Below are 26,218 nucleotides of genomic sequence, written 5' to 3'. Positions count from 1 at the left end.
CCGCCCCTCTTGTCTCATGCCCCCCCTTGCTGTGCGTTGTGTGGTCGCTCTCACACGAGCCTCGACAAGGTATACAAAAGAGAGAGAGAGAAAAAAAAAACGTTAAGTGAGGAATGACTGACGTACAAAATTCTCAATCACTTAGTAATTACAGGACACTTAAAGCATCGGTCTTATGGAGAAATTGGATTCACTTAATGTCGTTTTGGTTAAAGTCACACTTTTCAACCTTTCAAGATCATAACTACAACGTTAAGCGAGGACTTACAGTATTACTCGTAACCTTTAAAGCTGCAAATGTGTTTTGCGTCCTGTTTTTGTCTGTTCCGTCCTGATCCATTCAGTGTGCTTGCTCTCCCACGAGTCTCGACTATGTATACAAAACAAAAACAAGCTCAAATGAGCTAAGATCCTCTTCCTCTTAATGATGACATCATAAAAACGAATATGAAGTCATTGTGATGTATCAGGTTTGCGATAAATTATCTGTGCTAATGCCCTGCATGATTCCCGCAATCAAAATTCAAACAGCTTGCCTAGTTTCGGAGATAATGGGAGACGATTTCCATTAGCGGCGATATTATGACGTCAACGGTTTTCTAGGAAGAATTTCCAAAATCGGAGATTGTTACTGCCTGCGCGTGGGCTTTCTGCATGTACATGGCAAGTTTCACGAAGATCCGATGAAAACTCTGGGTTGTGAAACAGAAAACGTCAAAAAAAATAGGAATGACGTCATAAAAATTGATATGACGTCATAGTGATGTATCATATGTGCGGAAATTCATCTCTGCTAATGCTCTGTTAGATTCTCGCAAACAGAATTTAAAAAGCTTGCCTAGTTTCGGAGATAATTTTTTAGGCGATTTCCATTAGCGGAGATATTTTGACATCAACTTGTTTTCTCGGAGGAATTTTCAAAATCGGAGATGGTTACTGTCTGCGCAGAGTATTTTTACATGTATATGCCAAGTTTCAGGAAGTTTCGATGAAAACTGTAGGCTGCGAAACAAAAAAGTCCACAAGAAGAAGAGTAAGAACAACAACGTGAGTAAGACTTAGAGATCCTCCACGAGGATCTAAAAACAGCCTGTGTACACCAGCCATGGTCGAGAGCACAATAAGCTCATAGCAAGGAAGCTACAGTAAATTCAAGCACTCAAAATCAACTGAAATATTAATATTTAGTTGAGAATTGCTGAAAAGGAAATAGTTTAGCTTTTTGTGGACAGCATATTCTGTGTGTATGCCTGGTGTTGGCTTAATGATTAGGGTGGTGGGCTTAGGATCCTAGAGTCCTGAGTTCAAATCCCACTTGGCTGTTGAATTAATACCAGTTGGGGTTGACTCAGCCTGTCATCCTTCCGAGGTCGGCAAAATGAGTGCCATCATGCTGGTATCCTGTGTCGGAGTGGTGACCCATCCACGATTGTGTCCAATAGCCAAGGAGACTGCTTAGGCAGCACCAACGCTCTGGACAGAGTATGGCCCCAATGGATGGATGGATGGATGGATGGATGGATATTCCATACAGTTCAGGGTTTGTAAAATAGGCCACATCTACAATCGATTTCTGATTTTTGTCTTCAATTGATGCTCAACCTTCCTCTCAAGGTTTGTCAAGAAATAATTTAATTCATGCAATCAAGACAAGCAAGAAAGTGCAATAGAAACATGCTCACATATTAACGATACGATCTCAACAGTGTAGCTTGCAACATCAGAAAACTAATTAAACTGTCATCTGGTGAAGTTCCTGAGTATCATTGTGGTGTGAAGACAATGTTTTAAATATCTTTAAAGAAATCCTACATGAAGGCCATGCTGGAGATAGGAAATGCAGCAGAAATGTTGTAAATCGAGAGAAAGATCAAATCTCACCCCGCATGTCGTGATAACGGGTTCCTTGAAGATGTGAAAACAGAGTTGGCAACAGAGCTTCACCGAAGGCTGTTCAGCAAAGACTAATGGGTCCTAAAATGGGATCAAAGCACAGAATTATTTCACCCAAGGACTATATTTTCCCCAATTATCTTCACACAACTTTTCATATAATCAAACTCCTTTCTCACCTCCCCTTCGTCGTCGTCCTCATGCAGAGAAAATGTGGAGCGCAATGAAGCATTCGACTCAGACTGCAGTGAGCGCACTGACATGACAGACTCAGTGCGATGTGTGGCTGAGCCTACCGGGGACTTAGAGACCAAGGAGGCAAAGGAAAGATAAAATAAATAAATAAATAAATAACAGTGAGGAGAAAAATGCAAAATGAATTCAGGAAGAACAAAAACCACAAAGACACCAGCGAACCAATTGATGGAAATACCTATTAAGCCCGAAGCCAGTATTTTGATGAACTGATTCAGCTATCCTTGGAATAAACCCGAAAACATAGTGTATCCTTACTGCAATTCACGCACTGGTGTTTGTGTGTGTTTGTGGGTTTGTTTGTGGGGCTATTCCTCTTGCAGTTCTGGGCCAATTACATCCAGACTTGCTACAGAGGATCAGCATGGCCCCAAATAATGTATAGGGGTGTTTTTATCTTTACCGGTGGTCTTGGGGGAAGGGGTGGGGTAAGGGAGGGGACAAAAATTATCTATGTAAATGTGTATCGTGTAGCGCCCCTCCAGGTGGTGGAGGGTATTACAAGTATCCACCATTTACAGTGCAGTATTCCTGTCCCCACGTTTTCCAGTGCAGTGAGATGTTTCGGATTATAAACAGTAGGTATGTTTTTGCTTCATGCACGTAACCTGGGTTATTTATTTTTCCTACACAAAGCTGTGAGCTACCTATACACCGCCCAAATAAAGGTATGCGAGTCATTCCACCTCATATCACTGGAGGCCTCCCAGTTGACCCCCTCAGATTTACTTTAAACTTTCATAAAATAGTTCCCAGGTATCAAAATGAAGCTGCGTAAAATTTTAGGTCCATAGATGCGGTCTACTCCGAGATATTGAGGGTTGAAAATGTGGTTGTGGCGCCATTTTTATGATCGTTGCGAGCATCACAAAATGAACGGCTACTTTTAAACTCCCACAACTTTTTAAATATTAATGTTCGAGCCTTGAAATTTTCAGAGATTATTCTTCTATAACTGCTCTATAAGAAACAAACATAAAACGGAGTATACCTCTATTAATTTTTATGACCTGATCAGTTGAAATCCAGAAAAAAAATGTTGGTTTTGTATGAAGACCCAACTTTGAGACCTCATATATTGTTATTGACCCATCCCAGAAGCTTGAAATTTTTTCAGGTCATAACTGTATGGTAGTAGTATTCAAATACATGGTTACTTTTCTTAATCAGTCATATATAATAGTCATGATCCCTCAAAAATTGAAAATTTTCATTTTTCCCCGAAATTCAGGCGAGGATTGCAAATACATGTCAAGGTATACCACTTCATATTGTTCACCATTGGAAAGAGCATATTCAAGTTTACAAAAGTGTCAAATATCAAAGTGGTATAATGTTTCTATCAGTATTTAAAAAATATTTGAATAAATGATGTTCTGCCAGTGTTGTGCGCGTTGTGTGTGCTATTTAATGAACAGTCCTTTTACATGTAGTACATGTATATACAATGTACATACATATCATCTGCTATTAGGATACCATGAACACAATACTTTGAAATTTGAATTTGTAATTCTTTGTTTCTCATTTGTAAATAGCAAGAGCTTAACTCATCTGGCTGGGGCTAAAAATAGAACTCAGGAATAGTGGCTGATCTGCTGATGTCAGCAGTGTATATAGTTACATTCAAGGGAGGACATTTGTTGGGTTCCTTTGGGCCATGTGATGAAAGTTATTGATGCTCCGCTAACGTCAACTGCGAGGCAGTACAAGCTCGCACCTGACTTGGAAAAGCAGATCAAGGACCTATTCAAATAATTTACGTGAAATGTTTTATTACATTGTTATTGCAGTATGGGATATATTTTTGTATTATTAATTTGAATCATAGAACTAATCATTCATGATTACCATGGTGCCCACACCATGCACACACTTCATGTATTCACGACTGTGTTAACAACAGTATTAAAAAAAAAATAGAAAAAATATTTATTTTAAATATACCACTTTGATATTTGACACTTTTGTAAACTTGAATATGCTCTTTCCAATGGTGAACAATTTGAAGTGGTATACCTTGTCATATATTTGCAATCCTCACCTGAATTTCGGGGAAAAATGTAAATTTTCAATTTTTGAGGGATCATGACTGTAATATATATATATATATATATATATATATATATATATATATATATATATATATATATATATATATATATATATATATATATATATATATATATATATATATATATATGACTGATTAAGAAAAGTAAACATGTATTTGAATACTACTACCATACAGTTATTACATGAAAAAATTTCAAGCTTCTGCGATGAGTCAATAAAAATATATAAGGTCTCAAAGTTGGGTCTTCATACAAAACCAACATTTTTTTTCTGGATTTCAACTGATCAGGTCATAAAATTTAGTAGAGGTATACTCAGTTTTATGTTTGTTTCTTACAGAGCAGTTATAGAAGAATAATCTCTGAAAATTTCAAGGCTCCAGCATTAACATTTAAAAAGTTGTGGGAGTTTAAAAGTAGCCGTTCATTTTGTGATGCTCACAACGACCATAAAAATAAGGCCACAACCACATTTTCAATCCTCAATATCTGGGAGTTGACCGCATCTATGGACCTAAATTTTATGCAGCTTCATTTTGATACCTGGGAACTATTTTATGAAAGTTTAAAGTAAATCTGAGGGGGTCAACTGGGAACATTTTCTTAAATTTGGTGATTTCAGATGGAATGACTCATGCGTCAGAAGAACGTGTTGCATGCTTGGAACAAGACCGCCCATGGGGTGGTAACTCTGCTGGTCGTTTCAAATTGGATTAAGCATTACACACTATTCGCCACCGTCTTGAAAATACAGGATGCTTTGTACAGCTGCATTATCACTTCAATTCAAGAACTGCAGGATGTTGCCACGACACTCAAGCTTTTAGCAATCTATCATTATTATATTACGATCTAAAGCGATGATGTTGACGAACCTCGAATCACCATAAAATATGGCGACTCCAACAAGTGATGTGTTTGGTGGATATAATCAAGTGAGTCGTTTTTGAAGCTTTTTATGCAGATTTTAATGTTTTATGTTGTTTGTACAAACACCATGATAGTTTGAACGTCTTGGAAACTACTCTCAGGTCACCCATCTGAACTTCCATTTTATTGGCTTTGGCAGTTTAAAGGACAAATAGAGAAAATGCATTGGAAAAATAGGGACACTATATGGAAAAAAATAGAATGTCGGCATGTCTTGGACAATCGATTCTTGTTTCTGGAACACCCCTCCGTATATCTAATCTTCTCGATGAAGCATCATCTTTGTAAATTATGCAATGCACAATATGTTACTACAGAGGTTCACAAGTTCACAAAGGCCCAATTTAATGAAATCCGGTTGGTATATATCCTTCAATATCGCTGTGCCGCATTATTATGAGATCAGAACCTCCTTTTATTACGCAATGTCACAAGTATAACGAGGGTTCATAAAACACATTGCCCTGCACAGCCTTGAGAAAAAAGGACATGGGAAGGGTCTTTTGAACTACTGCTTTGCATTTCCAAGCATGGTCTGTGTTAGCTTCGTTCGTGAACTTACAAGTGAGATGGTAACCATACGAAGCCGATGGGTCAAACGGAACAGTCCAGAGCTGAACTTTCTGGAGACTCTGCCCTCGGAGCACTCGGCAAATTTGATTGGTTGAGACGATATAAAATTTTGCCTAGGTACTAACAAACTGGAGGTTTTCTGGAAGTTCAAACAAGGCGATTTGTGTTCTACAGCATTCAAGTATATAATTTGATGAAATAAAATAAAAGATTTAAAGTCTGGAGAAAAATAAATGAATTTTTGGAGGTGACCACCGTTGATGCAGCGTCTTTTACACCACCTTACTTCACATATTATATTAGTTGTTCATGCCTGTTGTTTTGGGTCTTTTATGATATCCCTAAAAACAGTAAGTTTCATGTTTGGAATGATTTTCAATTTTGTTTGACTGCCAGATTGACAGGCAGACTGAAGCAATATTGTTTTACCGTGAGTGTGCGCGCGTGTTTGGGATGAGATTCCATGCAATTTGCCCAAATTAGAGCCTAAATATTGCTAAACTGCAGGTTCGTGTTCAGATTCATGTTCTAGTGTTCAAAATATAATATTTAACTGAAATTAAGTAATTTCATGGTCGTAGAAATGGACTGATAGACAGACAGTTTGAACCAATTGCTTAACTCCACTTTGCGCTTTGCACACAGAATGACAAATGAAGCCAAGTATTCTTACCAGCAAATCGACCACATCAGACCCAGTGTACACACTGCTGCCAGATGACAGAGTACGACGATGCTGTTTGCATATATTTCCCCCGTCCGCTGCAAGACAAAAAATAAGAGCCAATCCAGCTTTATATCGTCCTCTTTGAAATGGCTCTCTCCAACCGAAAAGCGAGGTGACATGGCTTCATGTAAAACACCAACTTACCACCTTGGGCAAATAACCATAATTTTCCGTCGACAAAATCTAATGGAAGAGAGAGGTGACAGAGGGTAAAAAGGAAAAATACTGACAGTGGAGCAACATTTGAGAATGAATGAAAAGAGAGGGAGAGGGAGGGAGAGAGAGAGAGAGAGAGAGAGAGAGAGAGAGAGAGAGAGAGAGAGAGAGAGAGAGAGAGAGAGAGAGAGAGAGAGAGAGAGAGAGAGAGAGAGAGAGAGAGAGAGAGAGAGAGAGAGAGAGAGAGAGAGAGAGAGAGAGAGAGAGAGAGAGAGAGAGAGAGAGAGAGAGAGAGAGAGAGAGAGAGAGAGAGAGAGAGAGAGAGAGAGAGAGAGAGAGAGAGAGAGAGAGAGAGAGAGAGAGAGAGAGAGAGAGAGAGAGAGAGAGAGAGAGAGAGAGAGAGAGAGAGAGAGAGAGAGAGAGAGAGAGAGAGAGAGAGAGAGAGAGAGAGAGAGAGAGAGAGAGAGAGAGAGAGAGAGAGAGAGAGAGAGAGAGAGAGAGAGAGAGAGAGAGAGAGAGAGAATACACAATAACCTCCAAGAAAGAAGGATGAATTTGGTAGGGTTAATGGAGGTACAAAAGATTGCCAGTAGGGATGGGAGATGGTGAAAGATGGTGATGCACCACTTGCTTGAAAACTTCAAAGCTTTAGTGACGAGTGACTTAACAAAGTCCGGAAGCCAGTTCTACTAACAGGAGGAAAGAGGAAGAAGAAACAGGAGTTTCGCGTAAAGCTTGGATTTTGGGAGATTTGTCATGAGGGGGTTGCTCGGAGAACATGTGCCCTGGGATAACTGGGGAGGTAGTAAAAAAATTAAGTAAATAAAAATAATAACAGTGGCCACTGCCCTCTCTGCAATGTGAGTGCAACAGGCTTTGATCATCAGTCATATCAAGAGAGATGTCAATAATGTTGAGAGCTTTAGATTCCACAGAATCTAGAGATAACAGAAGTGATGCTGTGACAACAGCCAGTAGGGGAGAGCCATACTTTGTTGAGCGACAAAGGTTTTGCAGACTGTGTATAGTTATGATTTGTCAAGACACGCTTGGAAAGATGGAAGATACCCAGCCTGTGGCTCCAGGCTTTGGAAGCCAGCTTTGCTCTACAATCAGCCCAAAAGGTCATGAGTGATGACGAAAACTAGAAGCTCAAGAAAGTAAACCTCTCTCTTCCAGTGGCTGACTGTGGAAATAACCCTGCATCAGAAGCATAGTTGTGCCTCAGTTATGATGCATCCAGTGGGCCAAATCAATTCACTTGAAGTTATACTGCATGCCAATAATACCAAAACTTTATTGCACATGATTTGAAAATGGTTCCATAACAAAAGGCTGATCAAGAATTAGTTCCAAAATAATGTTACAGATGTTATGGTATATATCCTTCAATATATACCATATTTAGCCCATAGGGGCTAAATGGGGCATAGTTTAGAATAGTTAGTTCATACTGCATGTTTGCATAAATGACATAATTACTGCAATTAAAGAGATAATGTCAAATTAAAATGTTTAGAAGCTCTAATCTTCCCTCTGCCCCAGTGTTTGTGTCGACTCCCTGATTCCCACCCCAGCCCCTCTTTACATTCTGTAACATTTCCCAATGTGATTTGGCTGGATGTGTACACTGCCATTCAGCAGCGCTAGGGGTCCATGTGGCCCAAATGGGAAAAGGACATTCAGGGCCACATGGCTCAACAACAGAGGGGCGTACAGAATCCACATGGCTCAAATGAGAAATCACTGTCGAAAGCAATGTGGCTTGCTCGAGGTGAGATTTTCCTCCTGAACCACACGGCCAATGAGCACATGACAGGCGGTCTGGGATACCTCCTCGAATAGGGGACATAAAAGCCAATCATGCTGCACTAGAGGGTCTTTGGTTGGTTAGTTGGCATGAGAGAGAGTTGTGGACGCGGGATCGTTCAATCTATCTCTTGTCTCTATCTCTCGACTCTATCTCTTGACTATCTCGAATCTCGAGTCTCTATCTCGAGTCTCTATCTCGATTCTCGAGTCTTGAGTCTCTATCTCGAGTTTCTATCTCAAATCTCGAGTCAAGAGTCTTGAGTCTCCATCTCGATTCACGAGTCTCCATCTCGATTCACGAGTCTCCATCTCGATTCACGAGTCTCCATCTCGATTCACGAGTCTCCATCTCGATTCACGAGTCTCCATCTCGATTCACGAGTCTCCATCTCGATTCACGAGTCTCCATCTCGATTCACGAGTCTCCATCTCGATTCACGTGTCTCCATCTCGATTCACGAGTCTCCATCTCGATTCACGAGTCTCCATCTCGATTCTCGTGTCTCCATCTCGCGTCTCCATCTATCCCTGGAGGTTGCTGCACAGACAGGACAGCCCGAACAGTGCCACACCCACGCATGAGCAAAGCGTGCTCATGCCACATATTTTATGTAATCTCATCCTCTCCTCTATAAGTATCGTCCTCCCCACGTGAAAGGTTAAGGCAATATTTGTTTAAATCTTATTGTGGTACTGTGGGCGTGAGTATATTTATTACGAGCTGAGGTACCTATTCTTCGTCTGGGTAAATTTTATTTTAAATAGAATAGGAAAGTAAAAACCTGATGATGGGTGGGAAAATGTTTTTATTTTGTGTAACATTTTATAACTTTCCCCAATGTGATTTGGTTATACGCATACACTGCCATTCAGCAGCGCCAGGGGTCCATGTGGCCCAAATGTCAAATCAAGAGAGATATATATGGAAGTATAACATATATGTATATATATATATATATATATATATATATATATATATATATATATATATATATATATATATATATATATATATATATATTGTTATGGCTGTGGAAATTCGCAATACACCATAAAGGGTCCTTAGATCAGTTATGATGCTAAGTTTATGTGCAGATAGTTCCCCACCGTTGTTTAAAGGGGATAATTCGTGTTCATCAGGCTGCGCCTCTTTGAGATATCTGTTTTTCTTTATCTATCGTTATTTTGGATCAACCACACGACAACCACCTCAACCACAACGTAAACCACGCCACCATTACAACAAACGCCAACCACGCCACCATTGCACAACCACCAACCACGCCACCTCAACCACCACCACGTTGCCACCACAGCAGGGTTGCGAGAAGCCTGACATTCGTCGGGAGAGAATGGACGACGGCCTCACCCTCCCCCCCCCCCAACGAAAAGCACGTGCGGAAGAGACGCGGGGAGGCAGTTCTTAAAACAAAAGAGCCGGGCCAATCTCTCCTGGAATTTTCCTCCCGCGCGCCGCGAAGGGAGGGGCGATGCACCATCGAGATAAAAGGGCACGCTGAACGAGAGGTCGAGTGAGTGGGGCTGTGGGGCTGTGGGTCTGGAGGTCTGGAGGTAGTGGTCGCTCTCTGTCTGGGTCATCGATGTCGTTCTTTCTCTGGTCCATGAGCTCTCTGTCTGGGTCGTCGACACCACTCTCTCTCTGGTCCTGAAGCCCCTTCTGCCCTCCAGTTCTTTCTTGCTCGGCTGTGGGTCGTGGAAGCACCAGCAGCAACACCGGAGAGAGCTCGCTGACCATGCCAGGGGCCCGAGGACAGGCGCGGCTACGCAAGGCCGTGGGAAGTCGACGTCACGACCTGCCCACCGTCGCGCCACGAGGGCGCGGGTAAGACCCTTCGGTCTCGCGGGCCTTTTCAGTCATCCACGGCCCACGACCATAAAGGTTTACGAACCCCGTCTGCCCCCTTGCCTATGAGAGGGTTTTTCTTTGCTTTTGTATGACTGCTGTGGTGCCGTGTCCCTATAAGTAGACCTGTGTAAGTGACTGTACATTGCTCGTATTTGGTGGTAATGCTTTCTATTTGTTTCTTGTACATTGCATGACTGCCTTGCTTTTGAATACGTGTGTGTTATAATAAATGTCCTTGTGTGAAATGTATCCCGTTCTTCGTCTTCTTCCCCATTGAAAGTGCCATCTTGAATCGTGGAATAAATTAGTAGTGGGTTTTGAACACCCAGGCAAAGAAGAGAATCTGATACGTCGAGGTCGGCGATAACACCGCTCGGTTATCACTGTAGCACGGAACAGACCGCTTAAGCGGTCCGTGTCCTAGGCCAACCTACAGCGAGGTACAATCGCCCGGTTGACTACTCGCGCAGGTACTTCGCAGGTAGGTCGAATTTGGCGAGCAACCCTATCCTGCGCGGGTGGGCAATTGGCACGATCGTGGTGAGGTTACACCCCCACCCGTGACTGGCTCCTGGCGGTAGTTCCAGGAGGGTCATGACAGAATTGTCCGTCCTGTGGGCGACGCGGTTGCGATTAGAGTTACGCAATCGCTCGCACACCTGGCGGGCACGAATTCGCAACAATATATGTATGTATGTATGTATATATATATATATATATATATATACATATATATATATATATATATCTTCTTCTTCTTTCGGCTGCTCCCGTTAGGGGTAGCCACAGCGGATCATCCGCATGATCCGCATCATGATTTGGCTTAGTTTTTACGCCGGATGCCCTTCCTGACGCAACCCTCGTCGCCTCTTAAGACACAGGGATATGGTACACCTATTTTACCCGGGGCATACACCGGGCCCAGTATAATGGTACTCACTTCGCCGACCTCGGCAGGATGACAGGCTGAGTCAACCTCCTGGTGTATTAATTCAGTGGCCCAACGGGACTTGAACTCAGGACCTTTTGGATCCCAAGCCGCTGCCCTAACCACTGCGCCAACACCAGGCTTCAGCATATGTATATGTATATGCTGTACCTATATATATATATATATATATATATATATATATATATATATATATATATATATATATATATATATATATATATATATATATATACGCTCGCCGGCGTGCGAGCGGCCACGTAACTCGAATCGCGGAACGTCGCCCACCGGACGGACAATCCCGTCGTGACCCTCTCGGACTAACGCCGGGAACTAGTCACGGGTGGGCCTTTCAGCCTCACCACGATCGTGCCAATCGGCCCCCCGCGTGGGATAGGGTTGTTCGCCAAACTCAACCTACCTAAGTACCCACACGGAGGGTAGACCGGGCGATTGCACCTCGCCGCAGGTCGACTTCGGACACGGGCCACTTTAAGCGACCCGTTCCGTACTATCGGGATAACCGAGCGGTGTTATCGTCAACCTCGACGGTTCGATTAATTATTGGGCGTATTTAGCCCACGACCAACTCTTTACGTGAAGTAAGATGGAGATTCAATAAAAGAAAAGACGAAGCGAAACGGGAAAAAACAGTTCAACATAAAGCACATTTATTCCGCGGCAAACGGAAAGCACACATATACAATTATACACCAAAAGCAAATGTAAAAGTAGAAGAAACACAACAATTCTGCACAAAAAGGAAATGCAACAATGCAGATCTACTACCGACTACCGAGCACACGGCAACACTTATATAGTTTTACTTCACAGACGGCGCCGACAACACATATACTCAAAGCAAAAGAAAAAGGGACCACCCTCAACTACAAGGGGGCAGACGGGCCTGGGGCCGAGACCGCGTCGAGCCTACCCGTCTGGTGATGAGCCGCAAAATGGCAGCGGCGCCCCGACTCTGCGGGCCTCGCTGGCACTGCCTGGAATGGGGTGGGAACGGGGCCCCCTTCTCACACTATCTCAGTGCGTGGGGAAACAGGAGGGGGTTGTTGATGCTCGGGGGGGAAGAGGATATCTCGCTGGCTTGGGTCCCGCGACGAGTGACTCCACCGCGACCTCGGTCGCGTTACCGGCCTCCCCTCTCCGCATCTCCCCGACTCTGACACGAGCGCCCTCTCGACTGCCTTCGCCGCCGCCACAACTCTCCAACTCTCCCACTCTCCACTCTTCTCAACTCCGTCCAACTGTGATTCAGAAACTCTTTTTCTCTCCCGATTCAGAAACTCCCTCAACAACTGCCCCGATTCACTCCGCGCTCGGTGCTCGACCTGTACGAGTCCAGGATCGGTGCCCACAAGCGGCACGGGAATGGCAGTGATGCGATGGTTGCGAGAGCGAGATGTGACGGCAAGGGTCGTGGCTGTTGGCGTTGTTGTTGTTGTGAAGCGGCGTTGCGGTTGGTGGTTGTTGTGTGATGGCTGTTGAGACGTGGTTGGTGGTGGTTGTGGTGGGAGTAATGGCGGCTGGTCCAAAATAAAGATAGTAAAAGAAAAACGGCTATCTAAAAGGGTCGCAGCCCGAATGAATGACATTTATTCCCTCTAAACAACGGGTTTGGGCCTAACTACACATATACTTACAGAGATATCTCACCTACGGGACCTGAATGGTGGTTTGCGAATTTCGTCAACCACAACACTACCCCCTCCCCTTTTTATAGACTCGTCCCGAGTCGTCAAATTTTCGTGTGCCATCATGTGTAGTTCTCCCCTAGTACATTTTACCTACGGATCCCTGAGTGCGACATTCATGGTATTCGTGTCCCCAAAATAAATAACCTGAGGGCTGAGTAACTACCTAAACAAACTCACTCACACGGACGACTTAAGTAAAATTGCCGGCGCTAAGACAGACATGCCGGGGGCGCACTCATATTTACAGTACATCTTAACCTTAACTTACAAATTTTACACTAAACCATGGCCCAGGATCAATGGACTCTGCAAAAATAAAGCAGTTAGCAGGGAGCCAGGCTGCTCGCACGCAGTCTCTGGCTCAAACAATGCAGGTGACAGGGAACGTGGCCGGCTGCTCACACGCAGTCCAAGGCCTTCCCTTTTGAAAATGAACCCAGTGAACCACAACGGTGCATGGGCTGCACAAACGCAGTCTCCGTGCCAGCTCAAGTGGCACACGCAATGAGCTCAACGGATGGATGGATGGGTGCAAACACGGTGCACGGGCCGCCACTGCAGGCCCGTGTTGTAGCTGCCAACAGGGCAGTTCTCGCAGCTTGCAAACTGTTGCTTTCTGATCCTGGCGCACATGGCAATGAACAGGGGGGGGCAAAGCAAAAATTGAACGGGGCGGGTGAACAGGGGCAGTGGGCATGGCATGGCAAAGGTGATCAGGCAAACACAGCCTGCAGAACCAGGCCGCTGCAGGCAAACACAGCCGGCAGATGAACTGGCCGGCACAGGCCTTGCAGAAAACAGCTGCAGACGATCCGGCCGGTACAGGCCTTGCAGCACAGCAGCTGCAGCCGATCCAGCCGGCACAGGCCTTGCAGCAAAACAACAGCTGCCGATGAAGGTGGCCAGCCTTCGCCGTTCAATGGAGGTTGGTGGAGGGAGTGCGGTGGTGCTGGCCACTCGGAAGGCAAGCTCGGATCTACCCTACGGTCTCCCTCCCAACCTATCGCCTTTGCCTGTCACTGTCTATACCCACTCCCTTAGTTTGTCAAACCCCAATTTAGCCCCAACTTCTTTTTTTTTTTTTTTTTACTTCCCCACTATAAATCGTCCCCTAACCACCTGTACTGTCCTTGTTCGGCTAACCTATCCTGTCACCTAGCCTACTCTCAACCCCTACGTTCCCTTCCCGGAGGGGAACAAGGGAGAGCTAGCGTCCTGTGTCGAGGCCCAATCCAAGCCTCAGAATGGCCTCCCCAGACTTCAGCGATCTATAACCAAAGTGGGTCCAGCGGCCCACAACGAGAGCGAGGGGATGAATGGTACGGAGGGGTACACTTCCTAATCTACCCCAACCATTAACCTGTTAAATTACCCCGGGGCTTTCAACAAGCGCCTCTCGCTTAAACTATTGGTTCTAACAACCCAGATTCCCGTCGCCTGTGTTGGTGTCCTCACAATTTCGGGCCTCGCCCCCCAATTTTCTCTCCGTGCCCTCACACGGTCTCATGGCTGGGACGCGTGGCTCCCCTTGGCAGGCACGACCCTCTGCCGAATCTCCCGCTATGGCACCCCCGGGCACTACACTGCCTCCGAGCCTACCAGCTCCCTAAACACCGGGGAGTGCCCCCCATGGCACCTCCCCTGAAACGCACACGTGGCAGGCTGGCTTCCCAGGCCCCTTTCCGAGGGTCACCCGTGCCCACAACACTGCCCACGCGGCTAATGGCGCCCCGGGCCCCCGCACCAAGCAGGCGCACCCGTGCCCACTACGCTATCCCGGCCCCCCATGGGCCCTTGGCCTACCACGGCCGACTAGCCTGGTGCCCGGTGTACCCACTCAGCGATACTCACCTTTCGCAGCCACACTCCCAGCCCGTCAACAGGGCTCCTGCACCCCTCCAAACGGGTTTCGAGCCTACATTCACACCAACAACAAAACGACCTCCATTTTGTAAATTTGACTAACCCCCTAACTCACTCTACACTGACCCCGGGGTCCCTTGGGTGGGAGTCACTCCTCCCCCCAATCACTCATCGCACCATGCATTCCCCATTCGCTCCACTCACACAGACCCGCTGGCCTCACTCACTCACCAAGCACATGCTTCCACTTCACTCACCGACAACTCTTCAACACACTCACCGCTGAACTCTGCCATCCTTCTATCTGCATCCCCTAACTAACTTGTGCTCCCACGTCGTCCCTTAAACTACAGCACGTTCCTTTTAACCTACGTAGCTAAGCTATGTCCCCACTACACATCCAAAGTCTGTCTCTGTCTCCAAATCTCTAAAAATCATTTCCCAACCTAAATCTCGCTACAATCCCTCTAACTAATCCATTCCACGGGCCCCATGAGGACTTACCCCTGCCCCATGGAGCCGGTCTAACTAAGCTAACCCTTCCCCCTAACTAGTTTCCATCCTGTGCCCTGGTAAGGGGGTCTTCCACCCCTTGCCCGGGAATCCTGTGCACCCGAAAGTGAGGCTTGCTTTTTTTCTTTTTTTTTCACATGCGCAGCACCAGCGCGGCAACTCACAGCTCGCGCACTTTGCGCCTGCCCGTGACGTCATGCAGCTGCACGTGTACCTCGTCCCTCCTTGGACGGTACCATCCGACAGGGATACCCCTCCTGCCGGATTCCAACCCCACGTGCAGCCATGACGTCACCGTGCGCATAAAAAAAACACAAGCCCCACGTCTCGAGGGGTTCCCCACGCGAACACGTGCTTTGCCCGTTGGAGCTTCACACACACGCCCGCGTGGAGAACCCGTCCGGTCCAAATCCGTAATCCTGCCTAAACTTTGTCCGTCCGCGGGATCGGCAAATCCACCGCGTGCGTTTCCGGACCGGGACTTCACTCTCGCAAGCGAGCACGTGGGGGCCTCGTGTGTTGCACAGCACGGACCTCGGGCTCGCTGCTGGGTGAACCCGGCACGGTCCCCGAAACATCTACAGCCGCTACTCGGCTTTTGTCCCTCACATGTCGCCGTCGTCGCCATTCGACCCACGCACACCTGCGTGTTACGACGCTCATACACCATTCCATTACATTCACCCTGGGAGACGCGGCTGCATGTTCACACATGCCCACCGACATCTCCCTCACACACAGCGACCTTGCACACGCTGTCTCTCTCACACTCGGCCGCTCACTCACGCATGCCATTACCCTTGCACAAGTGGCTCCACTCACTCGCGGCCTTTCACTCACCCGTGCCATTTCCCTCACACAAACCATATCACTCACACACGTGGGGGCACTCGCCCGCGGTGCCTCACTCATATTGGCCGTTTCACTCACACACACGGCGACACTCACACACGGTGCCTCATCCACACACGGCATGCTGGGAAGCACGCCCTTTGACACACTTGCCACTACACCACTCACACACGCGGGGGCACTCGCCCGCGGTGTCTCACTCACACACCGTGCCTCACTCACACACGCGGGGGCACTCGCCCGCGGTGTCTCACTCACACACGCGGGGGAACTCGCCCGCGGTGTCTCACTCACACACGCGGGGGCACTCGCCCGCGGTGTCTCATCCATACTGGCGGTTTCATCCACACACGGGGACGCACTCACACCTTGCACCACACACACAGGGACAACCACACTGGGGATTCGTGTCCCCACAAGGGTCTCCGGGGCCTCTATACCCCCCAAGCTCTCCGTGCACCTGTCCACAGCACTCCTCCCCTCGACCTCGCAAAGCACGACCGAACCCACCTGGTCGTGACTCGCCTCAAGGGGGCATACTCCCTCCCCTCGTTCCTGGAGGAAGCCATCCCGCTGCTCGCACTGGCTCTCCACCCAGTCCACCAGCTCACCCCCATTGTCCTCCACTACCTCCGTGTGTGTGTGTGCGTCTCTATCCCCGTCTTCATCGTGTAGTCTTCCCTCTATCGTTCCCATCTCCCGTGTCTCTGCCAACTCAGTCACCTCTTCACCCTTTACCTCCCTTGTCTCAACTATTATTTCCGTCTCTTCCCTTGTTATCTCCTTCGTGCACGTCTCCGTCACCCCAATTAGTTTTTCCCTCTCGGTTACCGTCACTTTTTCCGTCACGACCCTCGCCCAACACGTCCCCCGAATTATTTTTTCCTTACCCGCCTCCACCGCGGGCCCGACAGCCGTTGCACTCCCTCCCAGCTCGTTCGCTCCCACACGTGGAGTCGCCATTTTAAGCTCCCCGGTTACTGCCTTCATGCCCGCCTGCAGGCTTCGGCCCATGTTCTGCGTCTCACCCCGCAGCTCTTTCATTTCTTCCTTCATGTTTGTTTCCATTTCGTTCATTTGCTTGTTCATGCTTTTTATTTCGTTTGTGTTTGTATCCATCTTTTCGTTCATGCCTTTTATTTCGTTTTTCATTTCATTTGTGTTTGCATCCATCTTTTCGTTCATGCCTTTTATTTCGTTTATCATTTCATTTGTGTTTGTATCCATCTTCGCTGTCATTGCCGCCAGCATGGCGCATAGCTGGGCCATGTCGGGTGCGCTTGGGTGAGCCGATTCGGCAAGGATCGGGGGGTTTTGGCGGAGAGGGGGAGGGGAGGTGTCATACACCGCGGCCGCCGCCGCACCTATTTCGGGCTCTGGGTTCAGTTGGGGGAGTTCATGTTCCTGCACAACCAACATTTCCTGCACGGGGATTTCATCCTGGACCATGGATCCTACATTACTACACGTACATTTCTAATACCCCCGGCTCCCGCTCGCCTTGAGACGCCATCTTATTTCTCGTAAAGGGTTAATTTGAATCGCTCGTAATTTGGAGGGAATCGGGGGTCGCTCCTCTCACCCCTGGACCGATTCCCGTGAATTTAGCTGGAGACAGGAGAGCCCGTTTTCCCGCTCTCCGACACCAGTGCCGCGAGGAGGGTGATGGGCTTGTGTCCCACTCCTGACAACAGTGTTGCGGATTCGCGCCCGCCGGCGTGCGAGCGGCCACGTGACTCGAATCGCGGCATGTCGCCCACCGGACGGACAATCCCCTCGTGACCCTCTCGGACTAACGCCGGGAACTAGTCACGGGTGGGCTTTTCGACCTCACCACGATCGTGCCAATCGGCCCCCCGCGTGGGATAGGGTTGTTCGCCAAACTCGACCTACCTAAGTACCCACACGGAGGGTAGACCGGGCGATCGCACCTCGCCGCAGGTCGACTTCGGACACGGGCCACTTTAAGCGACCCGTTCCGTACTATCGGGATAACCGAGTGGTGTTATCGTCAACCTCGACGGTTCGATTAATTATTGGGCGTATTTAGCCCACGACCAACCCTTTACGTGAAGTAAGATGTAGATTCAATAAAAGAAAAGACGAAGCGAAACGGGAAAAACAGTTCAACATAAAGCACATTTATTCCGCGGCAAACGGAAAGCAAACATATACAATTATACACCAAAAGCAAATGTAAAAGTAGAAGAAACACAACAATTCTGCACAAAAAGCAAATGCAACAATGCAGATCTACTACCGACTACCGAGCACACGGCAACACTTATACAGTTTTACTTCACAGACGGCGCCGACAACACATATACTCAAAGCAAAAGAAAAAGGGACCACCCTCAACTACAAGGGGGCAGACGGGCCTGGGGCCGAGACCGCGTCGAGCCTACCCGTCTGGTGATGAGCCGCAAAATGGCGGCGGCGCCCCGACTCCGCGGGCCTCGCTGGCACTGCCTGGAATGGGGTGGGAACGGGGCCCCCTTCTCACACTATCTCAGCGCGGGGAGAAACAGGAGGGGGTTGTTGATGCTCGGGGGGGGAAGAGGATATCTCGCTGGCTTGGGTCCCGCGACGAGCGACTCCACCGCGACCTCGGTCGCGTTACCGGCCTCCCCTCTCCGCAGCTCCCCGACTCTGACACGAGCGCCCTCTCGACTGCCTTCGCCGCCGCCACAACTCTCCAACTCTCCCACTCTCCACTCTTCTCAACTCCGTCCAACTGCGATTCAGAAACTCTTTTTCTCTCCCGATTCAGAAACTCCCTCAACAACTGCCCCGATTCACTCCGCGCTCGGTGCTCGCCCTGTACGAGTCCAGGATCGGTGCCCACAAGCGGCGCGGGAATGGCGGTGATGCGATGGTTGCGAGAGCGAGATGTGACGGCAAGGGTCGTGGCTGTTGGCGTTGTTGTTGTTGTGAAGCGGCGTTGCGGTTGGTGGTTGTTGTGTGATGGCTGTTGAGACGTGGTTGGTGGTGGTTGTGGTGGGAGTAATGGCGGCTGGTCCAAAATAAAGATAGTAAAAGAAAACCGGCTATCTAAAAGGGTCGCAGCCCGAATGAATGACATTTATTCCCTCTAAACAACGGATTTGGGCCTAACTACACATATACTTACAGAGATATCTCACCTACGGGACCTCAATGGTGGTTTGCGAATTTCGTCAACCACAACACTATATATATATATATATATATGTAATGCCAACACTATATATATATATATATATATATATATATATATATATATATATATATGTGTATGCCAAAATTGCGCTGCATCACTCACGTTTTCCATTTGGAGTGTGTGTTGGTCCAAGTGTGTTTTCCATCAATCTGGAAAATATTAAATATACAACAAAATGAATACCTTATAACATATAACAACTGCATATAACTTCAACCTCCAAAAATAATTGCACCTTGTAATGAACAGTGTCCTACAGTTATGCAATTACGCTTGTGTTGCAACCACAGCATCTAAAAATTGATGGCATTCAGAATGTAGATATTTATTGTTGGAAATGATCGAGTATATTTTTGTCACATGATCGAGTCGATGTTTATGGGTTGGCTCATTCTTATAGTTGCATCCATTAATATGCAACGTCCCCTGTGACATCATTACCTCCGCCAACGAAGGTGAAGGAGGTTATGTTTTCACCTCTTTCTGTCTGTCTGTCTGTTTATCTGTCTGTGTACAGGATATCTCAAAAAGTTGTCGATGGATCTGGATGAAATTTTGTGGACAGGATCGGTGCGTGACAAGGACGAACTCATTAGATTTTTGTGAAGATCCAGTTTCAGATCCGACTACGAGAATTTTTTATGTGATTCTTCACCATTGAGAGATGGGGACAAAAACGATATTGTACTGCATAGCATGATATTTCAAAAAAATATTGGGCCCGATATGTTCTCCTGGATCAGGTATTATGTGGCGGAGGTATGCGCTCGACTGAGTGCCCTTCTCGTTGATAAAGTGATCATGTCATTGAAGAAGTGGTGTACAATATGGGTAAATGTAAATGTTGACACGGTCACCTATTAAATTATATATATATATATATATATATATATATATATATATATATATATATATATATATATATATATATATTTCACTGGATAGTATGCTGTTAAAAGGAATTTAACAGCATACTATCAGGTTAAATAATTAATAGAGTTTAACTGCATGATCAGTTAGCTTGATTTGAGCTAAATGATAAAAATGGTGTTCTGCAAATCTCATAAATGGGAATTGTTTCGGAATTAGCCCATTTTAGTTTCTGATCATCTCCCCTTTTTTCATTCATTCGTCTCATTTGTTGGTTTTTGGATCCATCTGCATTTTTATATGCATTCAAAAAAAAAACATACTGTTTTGTCCAATTACATGTGTAAACCAGATAATTTAAACACAATGAGGGTTATTCCATATTAAATTCACAAATAAAATGGCACTTTTAAACTCTCCAATCATTATGACGTGATATGTAGAAAGGGTTTCTTGAAACACACATCCATGGCTAATAAGCAACTTTTGAAATGACGCCATGCATCCTATAATGATCAGTGCACATGCGCAGAAACCCCGAGAAATGCCATTTTTTGGGCCACCATAAAGTATATAGTGTGTGCGAGAGAAGGATTGTTACCTAAAAAGGCTCACAAAGCTTTTGAAATAAGCTGAAAAATACTTGGAAAATTACCTGAGAGAAGGAAATACTCGGCACAATGAAATACTTGGAGAACCTTGTCAGCTCACCAAGCGAGTAGTTGCCCATACTGCAAACACCCGACTTTGTGAGCCAGTGGAAGGCCTGAGTGGACAGGCTTATGCTACACAAACCCCCGACGGATTGCTACCAGTGCATGGACTTTGAACCTTGTGGGAATGCCTCCTGTGAACATGGCAGGCTAGGTGATTTATTTAATGGACATCTCCAATTGGAAAAATGATGCTGTGCATCATTACCAAGTAACGATAACCAACTCTTCGGCATCTTAATTGCTAAAAGTAGAAGTGTGTGTGTTTATAAATACATATGTACAGTATGTATGTATCCACTGCCCCACTCGCTTGTACTAACAGGAAATAGTAAGCAGAACTTGACACCGCTCATCCAGAGATTTTTTTTTAATATTTCGTTCATTTCCATGAGTCTGATTTGCATCAAGGAAATCAAGAATTGTGGTTAAGCTTTCTGAAATTGCGACTTTTTCGTCTAAATGCTGCAAATTATGTTAAAAAGACTATTTTGTTTGCAGATTTCATGCTAGAAATGGCAGGTTAAAAGTGCCTGGACTAGCAAAAAATGAGTCACTGAAAATGCATGTGCGAAAGGCCTCATTTGCGTTTACACATCATTTAGACAATTGCGCATTGCAGCATCATAGGCAAAACAGTTCCCGAGGTATTACCTTTCAAAGATGGCCGCATCGTTCACATCAACCCTCCAAACTTTCCCAAAATTATGTTATCCCAGAAGATGGAAAGCTAACTGAGATTTTAAAAAAAGAAGAAAATTAACAGATGGAAGGGCTGAAGCTTTTGAGCTTCATAAAGAGTGCTTTCTGCCTCAGAGAGAGAGTGAAAGTTCCAGCCAGGTGCATCAGGGCACTGAAGTATAATTTCATTGATGGAGTTCTCACATTCACAATTAAGGGAAAATAAAAGTTTGCTCTTCATGTTTGCACTATACTTTTACAAAATAACACATTTCCAAGAGATCAGCCAGAATGTTCCATCAAAACAGGTGTCCCCATGTTCCACAACATATGATTGAATATAAAATAAACTCCAGGGCTTCAAGCAAACCTGCATCCACCTTTCCCACCCCATGCATCCTCCCTGACCCCTCATTGTTCACCACACCTATTAATTGTCCAAGTCTCCCTCCACTTTGTCCTTCAACCATGCGGTTGGTGTCCCCCCTCCCCCACCCCTCTCAATACTGTTTGTTTTGTTATGTTACATCCTGATCGGTTCAGTGTTCGAGCCCTTTCATGAGCCTAGACTTTGTATACAAAAATCCCCCCCAAAAAAATGTTAAAACATAATCCAAGGTGTGATGGATATCCATACGCACAATACTTTCTATCCCATTAGTCCCACCTAACTAGGCCCTCTTGTCTCCTTACCGAGGTTGCTGCAGTGGCTTGCAATAGTATTCGGCCCCCTCCAAAATTTTCACATTTTGATGGCACCTGAGCTTATTTCATGATGCTTTCAAATCAAACTTAATATATGGAGTCTTCACAAACTTCTACAAACTGATAAAGCTAAAAAAGATGCAGATAAAATGTGAATAAGTGAGATTAATAGAGAAAAATCAGATGATTCTCAGTTGCAGAAGTAGTCAAACTCTTTGCCTCATTAACCCCAAATCACTTCAGGAGCAAATTATTTGTTTGAAAGAGTACGAAATAAGTGTAATAGGTTTCACCTGCATGTAATCAGTGGTTTAACTTAAACATTAAGCTCCCCCACTTATCTCAAGAGTTTTAAAGTGCAGCAACTTGGTCAACCAGCAAGGCAAAAATGAAGACCAACGAGTTTTCCAAAGAAGTATAACCTCAAGTAGTGAAGATGAAACGTTCATGATAGAGTTAAAAGAAGATTTGAAAGTCACTTATTATCCCTTTGAGTATGGTGAAATCCATCATTAACGAGTGGAAGACTTGTCATACCACCCATACTCTACCCAGATCAGGTCACCGATCCAAACTCAGCAGCCGGACGAGTGGGAAACTGGTTCGGGATGTCACTGAAAATTCAACAATGACTTTAAAAGACCTGCGAGGGTCTATGTCCAAGATGGGGGCCAGTGATGATCAATCAACAATATCCCATTCCCTTCACAAAGCTGACTTCCATGGACAGGTGGCAAGGAAGAAACCATTACTGAAAAAGACTCATCTGAAAGCTCGGATGGAGTTTGCTAAAAAGCATCTTAATGATACAACAGGCATGTGGAGAAAAGATTTGTGGCCAGACAAGACGAAAATTGAACTCTTTGGTGTAAATTCAGAGCATTAGGCCTGGCACAAACCTACCACGGCACATCACCCAGTCAAAACCATTCCGACTGTCAAGCATGGTGGTGGCAGCATCATGTTGTGCGACTGCGTTTTCTAGCAGGGACTGGCAAGCTTATCAGGATAGAAGGGACAATGGATGGTGCAAAGTACAGGAGAATCCTTGATGAAAACCTGCTTGATTCGGCCCTGAATCTGAAAATGAGTAGGAGATTCACATTCACAGCAGGACAATGATCCGAAGCACAAAGTTAAAGCCATGCTGGAGTGGCTGAAGAAGAAGAAGAAAATAAAATGTTCTTGAGTGGCCGAGTCAAAGTCCTGACTTGAACCCAATTGAACATTTCTGGCGAGACTTGAAGATTGCAGTCCAATGACGATCCCCATGAAACTTGGCAGAAGTAGAGCAATTTTCACATGAAGAATGGACAAAGATTTCACCATCTCACTGTGTAAAGCTGGTGGAGAGTGACCCAAAAATACTCATTGCAGTCATTGCTGCAATAGGTGCTTCCACCAAGAACTGACATAAGGGGAAGAATACTTTTACAATCAGTGAATTTTGATTTGTGCATGTTTTTTGCAGATATTCCTGACATGTAAGCTCCTTCAACTATAAACGTGTTTAGTTTGATCTCTTCAGTTATGAATAACAAAGGTCAATGTAAAATAGTTTCTACATAATTCGTAATTCATCTCTAAATGTAGCATTATTGAAATGGTGCGATTACTTTTGCAGGCCACTGTATGTTTCCTTCACAGATTGTTTGGTCCCTTGCTTGTGTCCCCCAATTGTCGCACTGTCAGTGGGTTGGCTTTTTAGCCTCTATCCTCTCACTCATCGATGAGCCTTGATTTTGGTCGACAAAATTTAAAAGATAGTATATTAATATTCATATTTGTATTCTGATGTTCTGCCCGAAGGCAGATTCAGTACAACCAAAGCAGTTTCTTGGCGAGGCATACACTGGGTGGTTTTCCGTTGCCTTCCCAGAAGTTAGGGCAGGAATTTGGAATTTGTTCATGGTACCGGTGATAGCTCGCCGAAACTTCGTTAATTACACCGTGGGATTTTTAACGTCCACCAACTAACAGCATCATACGGGATGCCCAGTTTAATGTCCATCCAAGAGATGGCACACAAATTCCACGCCGAGAGAGCACCAACCACTCGCTCAGGGTTAAGGAGAACAAACCACTCTCTCAGGGTGATGGAAAACCAACCACTCTCTCAGGGTGACGGAGAACCAACCACTCTCTCAGGGTGATGGAGAACCAACCACTCTCTCAGGGTAACGGAAAACCAACCACTTGCTCAGGGTGAAGGAGAACAAACCACTCGCTCAGGATGATGGAAAACCAACCACTCTCTCAGGGTGATGGAGAACCAACCACTCTCTCAGGGTGACGGAGAACCAACCACTCGCTCAGGGTGACGGAGAACCACCTGCTCAAGGTGACGGAGAACCAACCACTCGCTCAGGGTGACGGAGAACCACTTGCTCAAGGTGACGGAGAACCAACCACTCGCTCAGGGTGACGGAGAACCAACCACTTGCTCAGGGTGATGGAAAACCAACCACTTGCTCAGGGTGGCAGAGAACCAACCACACGCTCAGGGTGATGGAGAACCAACCACACGCTCAGGGTGATGGAGAACCAACCACTCGCTCAGGGTGACGGAGAACCAACTACTCTCTCAGGGTGACGGAGAACCAACTACTCGCTCAGGGTGACGGAGAACCACTTGCTCAAGGTGACGGAGAACCAACCACTCGCTCAGGGTGACGGAGAACCAACCACTTGCTCAGGGTGATGGAAAACCAACCACTTGCTCAGGGTGGCAGAGAACCAACCACACGCTCAGGGTGATGGAGAACCAACCACTCGCTCAGAGTGACGGAGAACCAACTACTCTCTCAGGGTGACGGAGAACCAACTACTCGCTCAGGGTGACGGAGAACCAACTACTCGCTCAGGGTGACATCACCCTAACTGCTAAGAGCAGCCACTTGCTGTTACCAACCAAGCTGTTAGTTAGGATACCGCTCAGGGTACGGATACCGTTTGTCATTCATGTGACCAATGATACTTTAACCTTATATACATACATATAGTTATATATATATAAATACAAAGTAAGCGCTGGGATGGTAAACCTGCGAAACCGAAGACCTCTAACCAATGATGAGCACAGTGTATATATATATATATACAAATTAAACTTCATGAGAAAAACAAACTAATTTACAAAAAAATAGAAAACTGGATATTTGCATGAAAATCTAAGTGTAACTCGATGGTTCCCAACAACCAGACACGAAATGTGGACCCACGGAAATGTAATGTTGGCAACCCAACTCAGGTCACAAACACTGCCACCCAAAACAATGAAGTGTTTGTCACGTCACAATGATGACGTTCTCGATAATATTGGCATTTCTCGTGCAGTTTTGGAGACAATCCGTCCAAAGAAGATAACAACGGAGAGGGTATTCAAAAAGTGGCGGAGGGGGGGGGGATGAGGAGGGACTCTCAACACGAACAGTGTGAGGTTCGGAAATAAAATAATTCCCCAGCTGTGCGCTGGTTGCTTCGCTCGCTGGGTTATTTGGCTGGTTGGCTGTAAAAGCTTGAAGGCTCCTTCACCTTTGATCTAATCGACGACACCGACACAAACAGATCAATCACCAACCTGGAACTCGTCGGTCGCACGATCAGTCCGTGCTTCCTGACGTCATGACGAACAGGAACACCACCCGCTATTGGCTGGTAGAAATCTGAAAGCACCAATGACCGCCGGGGTTGGAGGTGGCCGAGTTGGACTGTACCATCCAGACCCCAATAGTTGTTTTTTGTTTTTGTTTTAAAAAGGTAATTATAAATAGATTTTCTCACACTTCGCGCTTCCTTGAAATAAAGTAGAATGTGTTTATTTTGTTTCGTGTAAAATATATTGTACATTTAGTCGGTAATTTTTTTCTCTTC

At 45.8% G+C, this 26,218-nt stretch overlaps 1 protein-coding gene across 1 annotated transcript in view; it reads right to left on the bottom strand.

Annotated features, from left to right (window-relative positions):
* LOC147034512 (E3 ubiquitin-protein ligase TRAF7-like) overlaps positions 1 to 26,218 on the bottom strand; it is a 140,703-nt gene that overhangs the window by 60,682 nt on the left and 53,803 nt on the right. The window contains exons 2-5 of the mRNA XM_085884590.1: positions 19,479 to 19,525; positions 6,400 to 6,488; positions 2,073 to 2,195; positions 1,882 to 1,974 (exon numbers count right to left, since the gene is read on the bottom strand). Coding sequence (XP_085740716.1) covers positions 1,882 to 1,974; positions 2,073 to 2,195; positions 6,400 to 6,488; positions 19,479 to 19,521 — 348 coding nt within the window. The 5' untranslated portion in view covers positions 19,522 to 19,525. The remainder of the gene's footprint in view (positions 1 to 1,881; positions 1,975 to 2,072; positions 2,196 to 6,399; positions 6,489 to 19,478; positions 19,526 to 26,218) is intronic.

Source organism: Eptatretus burgeri, chromosome 1 (genome assembly GCF_056783735.1).
Source record: "Eptatretus burgeri isolate ZD-2024b chromosome 1, Ebu_testis_v1, whole genome shotgun sequence".
Taxonomy (NCBI): domain Eukaryota; kingdom Metazoa; phylum Chordata; class Myxini; order Myxiniformes; family Myxinidae; genus Eptatretus; species Eptatretus burgeri.
The sequence above is the reverse complement of the archived record's forward strand: the minus strand, read 5'-3'. Positions and strand labels throughout refer to the sequence as shown.